Source organism: Semicossyphus pulcher, unplaced genomic scaffold, assembly GCF_022749685.1.
Source record: "Semicossyphus pulcher isolate SPU_LCO1_2020_fin unplaced genomic scaffold, fSemPul1.0.p SCAF_7, whole genome shotgun sequence".
Taxonomy (NCBI): Eukaryota; Metazoa; Chordata; class Actinopteri; order Labriformes; family Labridae; genus Semicossyphus; species Semicossyphus pulcher.
The window spans coordinates 5,262,923-5,276,888 of NW_027211748.1; the positions used below are offsets into that span (position 1 = coordinate 5,262,923).

Genomic DNA, 13,966 nt, shown 5'->3' on the forward strand with positions numbered 1-13,966 from the left:
TCTGCATGTCTATCAAAAGTTTCTTTATTTACCGCCACAAGTCTTTTTGTCCAGCAGCTGATAGCCGGTGGGGCACTGGCACTCGAAGCCGATTGGTCGATCCATGCAGACGTGGGAGCAGCCGCCGTTGTTGATCATGCACTCGTTCAGGCCTGGGAGACAAAGAGAGCAAGTCAGTGGTTAGAAGTAGGCAATCACAGAAGAGAAGAGCAGACGGTCATTTAAGAGGGGTAAAAACTGCCGGTGTAAAAATATGTGGCACAAAGGTGGAAAAAAGGATATCATCCTCATAATCTTCATTTAATCTGGGCTCTTGTACTCAGCTTTTTCCATCTGTCTTGAATCCTTATCAGATGTTCTCAATAGGAAAAAAAAGGAATGAAAGAGACACAACATCGCACACGGTAAGCTCTTAAACCGAACAATCAGGTCCGTGTGCCGGAATATGAAATATATGTGTGTGTGTGTGTGTGTGTGTGTGTGCGTGTGTGTGTGTGTGTGTTGCGGGGGGGGGGGATTAATGCTGTGAACTGGGATTCTGAGATTTCCCATAAGGATCTATCAGAGGAGTGAGTGAGGACATCTAAATTAAACAGGCCGAGCGATGTAAAAGCTTCCGGAGAATGAAAAAAACCAAGACGTAAAAACACAACCAGTCTCATTTAAAGTAGGTCAAAGCAGCTGGCACAAGGTTGGCACATAATGAATAAAGCAGAGGCAGTTAGATTTGATTTGGCTGCACACAATGGTTTAATGAATTAGGCGATAGCAAGAGCGGATCAAAAGTCAACAGTGGAAGTTTTAGGGTCAGGTTTTAATCTCCTCCTGAAATGTGTGCAATAAAAAGGGATTATCAAGCGAGCTGCAACATACAGTCTCATCTTTCAGCTCTTCAGCGCACTTTTCTGCATGTTTGGTTTAAAAAGAAAGAAAGTGAGACAACTGAGTGAAAGCGCAGATCACCGGAAAATAATTCTCTCCAATATTTCGTTGAAAAGCACTCACGCTTTGCTTTTCACACAAACAACTGAGCACGGCGGCACAATGAGAACTGGAAAGGGCTGATAAAGAGGAGGATGGATTAAACCGGAGGAGAAGACACACTCCTCAATACGACAGAGAGTGCTTAATTCTGTCAACAACACCCCACCAAATCTACTGTAACACATTTGTCAATAGACACTGGGCTTTGTATCATCACTCACTGAGAGCAGAGCTACTGTATGTGTGAGTTAGTTAACAGTCAGCCTGAAGCAAAGTACAGCATCTGCAAACTTCACACCAAGACTCCAGCCTCATTAGCTGAACACAGCATATAAACAACTAAAACAAATCAGCACTCTTCTCATATTTATTACTTCATTTCTGTATTTTCACACCACATTACTCTGTAACAGTTTCCTTTAGTGGATGTTTGTCTGAGCCAGTGTTGTGTGTGTATATGGATTTAGCAGGCACTTTTATTTTGAAAGGGTAATTACACTACCACGTCCGATGTCATGCTTCTTAAAGTGCTGCTTATATTATTTATATAAATATGGAGATAATTATGTTTTTATGTTATTGGCTTTTTAGACAGGAAGTTAAGAGACTATTTAAGGAACTCATTAGAACATACTGTAGGTTCAGGAACAGGACTATGCCTCCCTCAATAACTCCCTCACCTGTGTCTCGTTAGCTCGCACACCTGTGCCTCCTGAATGCAACTTCCTGTGTGTACACATATAAGCCTATCCCCCAAACCCCATTCCTCTTCTCTCTCGTATCTCAACACAGGAACCACTGGGGTTCCTGACGACTCCAGCTACAGTATCTCGACCCCATTTGACCCCCTCTCATCCAACTCTACTTCGACCCCCACTCATCCCGCAGTACTTCGACCCCCGACTAATCCAACCCTAATTTGACCCCCTCTCATCCCACACTACTTTGACCCCGACTCATCCCAGTTGAGCCTTAGAGACATTATTTGAAGGATTTTGCTACCTTAAGACTGGGCCTGGCTAGCTATTATTACAGAGTTTGTGCTAAGCTAACTGGCTGCTGGCTCTAGTAAAGAAAGAAAAGCAGTATCAATTTTCTCATCTAACTCTTTGCAAAAAGCAAATAAGAGTGGCGCTCAAAAGCAATTTTAACAAGTGTAAAGTAAATGTATTCATATTTTACATTTTTAAGCTGAAGCTTTCTTCAGCAGAGCTGCAAAGAAAATGCAATACTAAAAGTATGTTGTGTTGTTGTTACACACTACACAGGCACAAAGAGGATCCTGTGAATGCCCAAAAATTTAAGGTAAGATATGCTAATGCAGTTCCTTGTACTGTCAGTCTCGCAATATCCAGACTGCAGGGATCCAAGACGACCTGTTCACGTATTCTTCGGAGCTTTGACTGAAGTGTCTTAAACAAAAATAAAATAATAAGATGAAGTTGTCTCTCCAAGGATTGACTGAAGGTTACTTTTGTTGGAACGTTTTCATCTTTGCTTTGTGTCAGTGCCAGCAGACTTTGGGCGGCTACATTAAACTCCCATCTCTAATTCAGCTGGACGTCTGACAGCAACCTGCCACTCACAGTCCCTCCCGCTCACTGCCTTCATGTCAGCTCAGAATTAACTGCAGATAGAAGAAAGACCAAGACGTAGCTGCATTTGACGTCTCACTCACTCCTGCTTCTTTGAGAAGGGCTGGGTGGGCAACAAAAACGCCCCAGGAGAGGCCTTGTGTGACAGCTTTCTCCAGCCTGCTTTCAAGGACGGCCATGATTTAGAGGTCACTCCTTCCTTCCCACGGGCAAACAAACATGGCGTCCCTCCTTCTCTACTCCACCTCCCTTTCTCTCACCATTGTAACCCATTATGTACCACCTATTTTCACCCGTTCTGAAGCTGAAAGTGATGTTGCAGTCACAGTTAAGAAATGAATGGTGCGCAGAGTAATGTGGTAGTATGCCATTATTTCTAATGAGGTGGGAAACATTTGCCTGCACACACAGAGAAATGCGTAGTCTTTATTTTCCCCTGATGTAAGGTTGATGCAGCAAACACTATCACATCGAACGTCCACGTATAAATGTTTTTCACAGCAGCAGCGCGCATTATTGTCTCTCTCTCTCTCTGTATCTTTTGCAGTGTGTGTTTTGGCCGGGGAACATCTTGCGAGTAAACGGTTGAGCGAGCAGAGCGATGAGCTAGGTGTGTGTGGACACGCTTTTAATGAGCTGCGAACAAGACCTGAGTTGAAGGAGAGAGGGAGGGAGATATGAGGAGAGAGAGAGGGAGCGAGGGACGGAGATAGAGGTGATTTTTACTCGCTGGAGAACCTGTTCTGGCGCAATTTCCGTCCCTGGCAGAGGTCAGACTACTCTGTCAGCTGTCCCAACTTTATGCTCTGTGACTAAGACATCACTTTCATTTACTCATGGTCAGTGAAATAGGTTAGGAGATTAAGGCAGAGAGATACAGGAGGGGAGCTATAGTGCAGGGAGATTATCCCAGAGCAGAAGAAGAAGCCTTTTTCCACCGTTTGATGGTAATTAGTACATGCAGGCTGTTGTTCCGATCAACGGAGGCTGCTGCTAATTTGAGTGCGCCTCCAAAGGCTTTGAAATGCAAGGTAATAGGAGGGAGGTGGCTGCATTTTGTTATGGCAAACACGATTACGCTGCTACATTAACTGCTTGAATCCATTTACAATAGATGTGTACATGCCGCCTCAATGCACAGGGCTGAGACAAAGCTCTGCTGACGCACAGTTTCCCTTATTTCTTACCCACAGGAGAGGAAGCAAAAGCTTTTATGTGTAAGCAAACCAGCTGAAACTTTATTTGCATTACGAGTAAAGGATCTTTGGTCTACAGCTGACGAGGGGTTGTAAAAACGTATGAAGGTCAGAGTAAGTTCAAGCACATTCATGACTCTCTCTCTCTCCCTCTCTATCTCTTCCTGCTTGTCCGATCAGCTGATCATGAGCGTTTAAGTATTAAACCAACCAGATTTTGCTTCGACCTTAATCATCCAATCATCCTGCTGCTGTCAAACTGTAAATCTGCTCTCCTCTGCTGCTGTCAGTTTGTCATTTCAGTATGGATCGTTCCACCTCCTCGCCCCCAGCCCACCATCAATCCATCTCATCAGTGTCCAGCTCTTCAGAAGTCCTCTCCTCACCACATCCTGCATCCTTCCTTCACCACTACCACCAGTGTCTAGACTCCGTTAGGGGTATTCTCTCCTGCGCTGAAGACGTTACGATGGGGTCTCATAGAGAAAGACTTAAACTGAATAATTCTTCACTCATTAAGTAAAGTCACTCCTGACTTACCTTTTCTTAACAGAAAATGACGTCCTCAAGGGAAACATTTCCCACATCTGTTTTATTTAATAAGATAAAGTTTTCATCTGTAGCAAAGTGAGACGGCCATGTGTTATAAAACCCTGCCGAAAATGTTGTGTGCAACTGACAAATTGGACCCAGCAGACAGTAATAAAAGTTTAGTTTAACTGCATACAAGCATGTGTGGACGACTGTACAATTTAAAGTATTTTGAACAATGCAGCTCGTACAAATGTAATGCTATACAACTGCTTTAGCTACTGTGGGATCTGAAAGTAAATGAGTGTGAAATAGAAATCCAATGATGTCTCCACATGTGGAAAATACATCAGACCACGGCACAATCACAGAGATGGAGATAATTAATTTGGAAGGATCAAATTCTGCATTATATCACACCCAAAATTAAAAGTAAACGAATAAATGTTCGACCACCACATGGAACCAAAGCGCATACACAAAGATCAAATCTTTCTGGGATGGTATCAGTCTGTTATCTAACTCAACAAGAGATCCTGTCTTATTTTATACCTAGGACTTTTGGATGGAAGTGTGCATGCAGGAGACCAATACTTGTTCAAGATTCTCCTCACAGCTGCAAAGAAAGAAATGGCTGACAACTGATCACAAATCACAAACAATGGCTGTCCATCCAAGAACGCAGCTGTGTCCAAATCCAGGGGATGCGGTCTACGGAGGGTGAGTCATTCATAGCCTGCATAGACCGCTAAAGCTGAACTGCAATGAGACGGTCTGGTCTACGGAGGATTTCCTGTTTGCGTCACCAGCTGTTCCCGCCCTTAACTTTGCGTCATCAAACGCCGCTCCTGTCGCCTAGCAACGGGTAGCTAACAGGTAGGTTAACTAGCTAGCATAAGTTACGTTTTTTGTTTCAAGGGCCCTTTCAGTTTTTTAAAGATGAGTTGAAACCAAAAACGTTTACATTTCAAAGTGTATTCCTCGGCCGCGTAAGAGTCCACCATGTCGTTTGAATTGGCGCACAATGACTCTCGGGATACAATGGGCCGCGAAGGATGCACCCAGTGGATCCTTCGTGGCCCGGGATAAGGAGGATGCATTTCATCAGTGTGCGCTTTTGTGGGTAATGTGTGACAAGGACTGTCCTTATGAGGCCCCTGACAACGTGTTTGAGAGCAGGTGCGCGCTGCGGATGTAGGTGAGGACAGTGGAGGAGCAGCGGAGGAGCAGCCACGCCTACTCCCCTAACAAAGTATCCAGAGCCGTATAGACAGAGAGTCATGTCAGTGGAGGTCCAATATGCTCCATGATCCACCATTGTGATGTTGCAACTCTCTCCCTACGGCTGTGAAAGTACCGTCACTCAGTTACTCAGTTACTCAGTTACTCATTCAGTCACATACAGACCTGTGTGTAGGGCTGACCCCGGTGGACCCCGGTAGAAAGAGTCCTCATCCAAACCACAGGCTCAGTGTGTTTGTTAATGTAATGTGTTTATGTATATTATAAAAGATCAATATTTGGTGTATGTGTATTGGATTGTGCTGTAGCTGTGTGCAGAGGAAGTCTTCTTACCGCACTCTTTCTTGGGCTCGTCTGATCGATCCTTGCAGTCCTTCACAGAGTCGCACACCTTGGAGCTGTCGATGCACTCTCCGTTCTTACACAGAAACTTCAGGGGTCCCTCACATTTGGTGGCTGCAGCAGAAAAGCAGAAGATGAATCAGCATCCACACTTTGAACATTTATTTGCATAAGAACCTTGTGCATCAAAAAGAGTGTCCCCTGTGGTTCCTCAAATTATTGAAGGCTCACATGAAACAAGTGACAGTAGAAAATACTTCCCTCTCACTCTGTCATATTACCCCACATTAAAAGCCTGGTGTAATAGAAACTGAACTTTAATTTGGTCCAGTTTCACAGCACTGAGGCTTAATTTCCCTGCAAAATAGTTTTGCAGTGCGCCCGTAAATTATGTATCAGAGTCAGAGGAGGGAAAATGAGTTCATACACAGCGCTGAGCTCCATCCCAACAACAGAACATATAATTGGTTTTCATATGATCAAACTTTACATTTGATTCTATATATGGTCAGAATTAGTTCTGCATAAGCCATCCAATATTTTATATTACCTCCAATTAAACCTTTATTGGCTCTTTATTTAATTACCTCTTTATACAGCTGTAGTTGTTGTTACTGCAGGGTTTTCCTTTCTCTACCATCTACGCAGTCAGTGCATCCAGCGTCATTCTTACTGATATCACTGTTTACTGTTGATTGTCTTCACACTGTATCCATGCTGTTTAAGTTACAGCTAATGCACATGAAACACTCACCTCGGTGTGATTTCTCTCCTTTGAATGTCACGTTAACCACATCACAAAAACATCGCCCGTCTCCGCCCCTCCCTCTCCTTCTCAGCCGCTGAAACGCTCATGCACGTCCCTCATCACCTCACGACTGGACTACCGCAACAGCATCCTATATAGTGCATCCACCAACGTGCTCAGCCGCCCGTCTGCTCACCCACTCTCGCACCGGAGATCGCGTCGCCCCAGTCCATCAAAACCTCCACTGGCTCCTCATTCATCAAAGAATCCAGTTCTTCTCATCACTAACAAGACCCTCTTCAACCTTGCCCCCTCCTGCCTCACTGACCTCTTTCGCCAACGCACTTCCACCCGCAACCTCAGATCCACCGACGCCAAAACCTCCTCACCCCTCTCACCCGATCCAAGCACCGCACCTCTGGAGCTCAACCCAACACCTCAGACACTCTCCTTCACTCCCACCTGCACCTATTTAAACCTGCTTTTAATCAGTGTTCTCTCATTATGTTATTGTTACAGACATACTGTACATATTTAACTGTTAATTCTGTACTTTGATTGTTTTTCACTGTTTATTTGCTTTTACTCTTTGTTGTTTTTTATCATGTAAAGTGGCTTTGAGTGCATTTTAAAGCGCTGTACAATAAAATGTATTGTTATTATAAATGCTGCTACTTCACACTGAAAGTTTCCCACTTGTTTTATCAAAGCAGCCAGAAAAAAAAAGCGCAACCATTCATCAAAAATCCTTTTACTAAACTGAAATGTTTTGCCAGCGGATTAGTTTTAATTATTGATGGAGAAATGGAGCAGGAAGGAGCAGCGACAGAGCTGTTAGAGGAAGAGGTCCAGGTAACTTAGCAACGTAGCCAACTTTTTTTTTACAGATGTGTTTTTTGGTGGAAAATGTTTGCACAAAATCAGAATGCAGTCTTCTTGATTAAAACAATATACAGTACATGGGTTTATCTGCATCAGTTGGTTGGCATAAAGTCGGTACCCGAGGTGCATTTCCTGCAGGATTACAATAAACTGCATCTGCTGGTACCACAGGTCGCCACGAGTGACGACGAATTCACCATAACAGAAATCTCAAGATTTAAACTTCACAATGTTTTATTGTATTTATTATTATCTTTCTATTTTGCACCATCTGACATAAAACCCAAAATGAAACAAAAAGCTACATTTCTTTTTAAGGTTTGGGAGTGAACATATAGCACTAAGGCACATGATTGATGAACTGATACTGTAGTGTATACTGTGAATGTTACTTTCATGTTAGGGCTGCACGATTATGGCCAAAATGATAATCGTGATTATTTTGATCAATATTGAGATCATTAATCATGATAATTAATACATTAATTTCAGGGATACATTTTTTAAAGTGCTTTCACATTTAAATAAACAGAGGAATGTTTCAGTTCCATATTGTTCTTAATTCCACCTCATGTCTACATTTTACATCAAACTAAAACGTTCGCTTCATTACCTGGATTTGATGCGCCTTCTAGAATGTGTACAAAGTGTGTGTCTTTGGGAGTTGGGTGGATAGGGTGTTGCGCTGTACAGCGTCGCTGTTGTTAATGTGTGACTTGACGCTTAAGGACGGGGTGAACGTTCTTCCTCTTGGCCTTCACACACTTTTCATTCTGCACTTCGTGCTGGTTTTTCAGCTGGTTGAACAAGTTAGTTGTGTTGCTTTGCGGCGCAGACACAGGTTTAATGCACTCTCTGCATAATATTTTTTCTTGCTCGCCCTGAACCTGAAATACCGCCAAATAAGCAATGACGAGCCGTTTCAGGGGACAAGTGTTTCCTTTAAACGAGAGACTTGATCTCTTCCTGGTTTAGCAACAAGCAGCGTTCAAAACATGACTGAGCGCGAGTAGCTTTCATGACACGTTTGCACAAACAGCACTTCAAAGACGTAACAGGTAAGTATATTTTGAGCTCGTAATGAAAAACATCAAAGAGTCATTCACGGGGACAGCTGCCTATTCTCTTCCTTCCTCTTCTTTTTCAACAGCTGCCGTAACCACGACAACCACAGACACATTCGGCTGAAAGTCTCCAGTTAGCATGGTCACTCTGTGAACCAAAACACAGGTCCCTGTTGTTTATGCGTCCACTTAAAACATGACATGCCAGCTCTCCCACAAGTGAATCCAAAACCTCTGGATCACCCCCTGGGGGAGTGGCTGTTAGTGCAGGAGGCGCTTGATTTGATATGCAGCAGAGTTTTCTACGGGCGGAGCATTTAAAACGTCTAAATCACCGTCTATCAATTATTTAGTCTTGGGTAAGCCAAAATTGTGATCGTGACTATCTGATTAATTGTATTTCATCTATCTGATTAATTGTATTTCATGTTATTATCCCCTAATTTCTACAACAATTAGGCCGTTAGGTTTTACTCAACCGTATAATACAGATCACCTGGCTTCTAAAAAATTACATTCCCTTTTGTTTTGAAGTATTTCACAAAGGCGGACATGCAAAAGGAGGAGACACGCTGAGTCAAACATAAATAGCAGCAGAAAAACTAAATAGGAAGCCAGACTCAAACAGACACATGCATTAAAGAAGAGGACAGGTGAGCAGGCAGAGAGGGGGACATGTTCAGGCAGACACGCACACGGAGCTGACAGGTGTACCCACCGTTCACACAGCCGGATTCATCGCTGTGGTCAGGACAGTCGTGCACCTTGTTACACTGCTTGGTGCCGTGGATGCAGGAACCATCACCGCACTGGAACTCATCTGGACGACACGTCAACAGGGCTGTAAGACACGCACACACACAGACACACGTAAACACACGTGTGATATCTGACTTGTAAATCCTTTTTAATCCCTTCAAAAGGAACACAACATCCCGGGGTCGAAACCAACACAAGACCTCATGTTGCATCTCATCCCATCAGGTTTTCACGAGTCTAATAAGACTTATTTAAATAAAACCATTCCCAGAAACATGCATGAAATCAAAACATTCTGTATTCCTATACATTAACAGGCTTTGTAAGGGGCTGCCGAGGACGGAGACAGTCAACCTGAGGGCGTGTGATGAATGATTTTCAATATAGCAACGCAAAGATGGAGGCAGCACGAAGCAACGCCAAATTTCATTAATATCCCGAGCACAGACAAGCTTTTCATCAACGGGCCCGGTGTGCTCATATAACTCCTCTCTAAACCACACTAAAAACCAATATATATGACTGGGGGGGATATGATTTAGTGTTATCACGAGATGAGCAGAGCAGAGGGGTGTAACTGAGACAGGGCCGCTGCAGCCCTGACACACATGTATGCACATGCAGCACCATGTATAGTGTTTATATACAGTGTGTGTCTGTGTCTGGGAGGTAAATCTGGAGATATGATTGGACAAAAACATGGAGAGAGACACGCGCACACACCGCAGAGAGACAAGCAGCAATGTTGGGATTACATTGATAATTCACAATAGCATTGATTTTCAATTCTAAGGGCTTAAATGAAGAGAATGTAGTAAATACAGACCATAAATGTTTCTTATATTAACCTCTGGACAAACACGATGTCTCTCTTAATACAGGGATCTAGCTGCCTAACGAAACATCAATCTCCTGTAAGTGCTGCATCTATGACACCACAGGGAGCGAGAGCACGGTTTGATGTGTGCACCACACATCTTGATAATGAATAGTGGGACTATCTGGGCTTCACACTCTGGCTTAGTGAGACAAGAGCTTCAGGGCTCCCCCGTCCATGACCAGCTAATAGGAAAACCTGTTTTATCTCAAGGCTCCATCTTCACACAGCGTTTATCAACACAAACACATTCTTCACCAGACACATTAAGAGGAAAAACACCAACTCCCAGCGGAGTGGAAATGTGCTAAATGACAAAGTGACACCTCAGAAGACGAAGGAAATGTTATTTGTTGTGATTTCTTCCCTCTAAACAGATATCTTAGCATGCTGTCCACACAAACATAAACTAACCTTCAGTGGGATCGCTTCTGAATGTGTTGGAACATGATTGATCTGAAGCCATCTCTGAACAAGATCAGCGTAATAAAAGTGAAAACCCTGGTGGGTTCCTTATTTATGTGGGTATACGTCGAAACAAATAAAGAGAAACAGCTCAAACACTGATCCAAACATAATATGACCTGTTAGATCTTAACAAGATGAAAACCACAACAGACTGCCCGTTGCAAACAAGCGTGCAGCCGTCTCAAACTGTACAGTAAGTGTAAACACAATGCATGAAATGCAAATTGCCGTATTTACTCCCTCTTTGGAGCTAGGACAAAATATTTCAATGATTTCAAATAACATCAGCCTTCCCCATAGTATAATTATTATAGCTGCTAATGCTAATAGTAGAGCTGTTGACTTCAACTATTACAATTACAATTACTACAGCCTTTATCATTACTATGCTTCTCTTGCTAATTCATTATTATAAGCCTTTCATCATGACTATGCTGTTCTTGCTAATCTTTACACTTCTGTACCACTATTACTGGCATCATAACCATAATTATATATTATTTGTCGTTGTTGATGTAACAAGAACATATGTTGTTGTTTCTCTCTTTGCCTGTCTCTATCCTGCATCTCCTTCTATCCCATTTTCGGCCCATCCAGTCGAGGCAGATGGCTGTTCAACATGAGTCTGGTTCTGCTCGAGGTTTCTGCCTGTTAAAAGGAAGTTTTTCTGCCAATGTGCCGAATATTGCTACGTGCTACTCATGGTGATTCATGTTGGGCCTCTCTTTAAATAACATAACAAAGAGTCGGTCTAGACCTGCTCTTTTTGTAAAGTGTCTTGAGATAACTCTGGTTATGATTTGGCGCTATACAAATAAAATTTGATTGATTGAATGTAATTTGCCATTTGAAACAAAATGTGCAACAAAACTGAATCAAACTGCGTCGCTGGAAGCGAGCGCCGTGCACAGACATTTTTTGGGGGCAGGGGCTCAAGCAAAAAACCCAACAAGCTCTAATTCCCACCCTGATGTTGTCACACTCCTATGCAGACTAAAACACATCAAAACCATGCAAAACATAACTACCTGCTTCAGAAATTAATTGCATAATTGTGAGTTGCCCTGCATGATGGAGAAAACGTTGTTTTAATGAAAATTAGACTAGCTTGATTGCTAGCGAGTACAAACTACAGAGGCTTATAATGAGGAAATTACAGCCAAGTCCTACTGACCTAATTAATCATATTTCTTTTTATGGATAACATAAAAATTGTTGTTTTTGTTGATTTCGTAATTAAAACAGTGCCGACAGTAACTGAACTGGGGTGGGGCTGGAGTGATGTGTTTTCATGACTAGGCAAGACATGTTGAAAAGTTGACTGACTGATTGAGACAAAATCAATTGGGTGGGGTCTTTCTATTGGATAGAATTATTTATTTATTTATTTTTTGAATTAAGGGCACTTTTCGACCTTGGGGGCACAAGGGCAGGGGCTTAAGCCCCCCTTGGGTCCTATCTGTACACGTGCCTGCTGGAAGCCATTTTTGTTTACACCTCGCGCACGTTTTGTTTCTGCAACGCTGGAACGCTATTTAAAAACACAGGCTGGGATGGCTTTATGCCGGCTTTGCGTGGTCCATTGTAGAATAACAAAGGTGGCATGAGGACGGAGCTTCGTTACGGCACTGAGGCGGAACCGCAGTGTAAAAAAGGCTCATGTTTGGAAGACAGGGTGGATACACACTGCTGTTTTCTCTATCCTGGTTTACAGGTGGCACTAGTCGTTAGTTATCAATCACAGGTAGCAACACTTTAAAGCATAATCTGCTTTGTCGTCAATTTTACTCTAAATGTGAACATAATTTACTAAATTGACATCATATCTAGAAGACTTGGAACTTCAGACAATAAAGACAATAAAGGCATTGGGAAAATGTTCATTGAAATAAAACATCAACTGAGAAGCAGAACAATTTTCACATCTAGTTACACATAACCAGACTTTTTTTGCAACCAGTCAAGTCTCTCCCTGCTGGACAGAAGAAGAATGAAGGCTAAAGGTTTCCCTTTTAGAACTACGAGGAAACGCTTTCTTCTTCTATAAAGTCTCTGAAGCTCTGAAAAGCAACTCCATTTTCTTTGTACAATGCACAGTACATCTAAAGCACACTCACAAAGTAGAAAGTGTCAGTATGCACTCATGCCTTCTTGAGTATACTTTGCCATTGAGACCACACACTCAAAACATGCTTAAAACTTGTACATATACTTTAGAAGCATGGAAATGGGACACAGTGCACTCGGAGAACTAGATTCTATATGTACTGAACACTATCCTTCAACCCAGCGACATAAGCCATATGTAACCCTTTTAGACAGAGCATTATAGCCCTCCACCAATGCAATCTGAAAAGACGCCCTTTTTGTTGGTGAATAGAGAGATGGCCTTGATACGATAGAGACTGCCAAAGCTCTAGAGAAGAGAAAGCAGAGAGTACAGTATGAGGGGCGAGGCTGAGAGACGCAAAAAAAAGAGACAGGCAAAGAAACTTACGACAGTCAGACTCATCAGACTTGTCCTTGCAGTCTGGATCTCCGTCACACTTCCACGTCAAGCGCACACACTCCCCGTTTGCGCAGCGAAACTCTCCATCGGTGCAGTTCGCCCGGCGGTACGGGACCCCGTCGCCGCCGCAGCGCTCCGGCCCCTCATCCGAACTGTCGGAGCAGTCGGGGTCTCCGTCGCAGCTCCACATGAGAGGCACACACTCCGAGGTGTTACAGCGGAGGTGGTTGGGCCCGCAGGTCAGAGGGGAGGTGCACTTGAGCTCATCGCTGCCATCTCCACAGTCGTCGTCTCCGTCGCACACGTAGACTTGGGCCAAGCACTTGCGGTTGCCACACATGAACTCACCAGTGGGGCAGGCTTTGGCATCTAGAGGACCAACAGAAAGGGACAGAAAACAATGAGAATTTGAGGAGAAAGCGACTTTCTGTGTCTTTCTGTAAAAGCACTGAAGCAGGGATTCATTTTTAATTCACAGTTTTGTCACATCCTGCCCAATGACTTATTGCTGCAAAGTGGAATTCAATAATTTTGTCTAAAGGCTTTAAAATTAACTGAAACGTAACAAGCAATTTCACAGTTGCACACCAAAAGATGCACACTACTGTTTAAGTTGCTGCTGCAAGTGCATGAAATAAATGATGAAGCTCCGACGTTGGCTTCAGCTGTAGATGTTAGAAAGTAAAACCTGAGGGGAGAAACTTCTGGGCTTAATTTAGCTTCAAATATAGGAGACACACGGTGACAGTAATAGAGTTTCTCAGGTGGG

General features: G+C 43.2%; 1 protein-coding gene across 2 annotated transcripts in view; it reads right to left on the reverse strand.

The window, feature by feature from the left end:
- LOC138611329 (low-density lipoprotein receptor-related protein 8-like) overlaps window positions 1–13,966 on the reverse strand; it is a 121,070-nt gene that overhangs the window by 35,736 nt on the left and 71,368 nt on the right. For both annotated transcript variants that reach the window (XM_069684375.1, XM_069684374.1), the window contains exons 5-8: window positions 13,186–13,566; window positions 9,303–9,425; window positions 5,882–6,004; window positions 33–152 (exon numbers count right to left, since the gene is read on the reverse strand). In XM_069684375.1, the coding sequence (XP_069540476.1) occupies window positions 33–152; window positions 5,882–6,004; window positions 9,303–9,425; window positions 13,186–13,566 (747 nt within the window). The remainder of the gene's footprint in view (window positions 1–32; window positions 153–5,881; window positions 6,005–9,302; window positions 9,426–13,185; window positions 13,567–13,966) is intronic.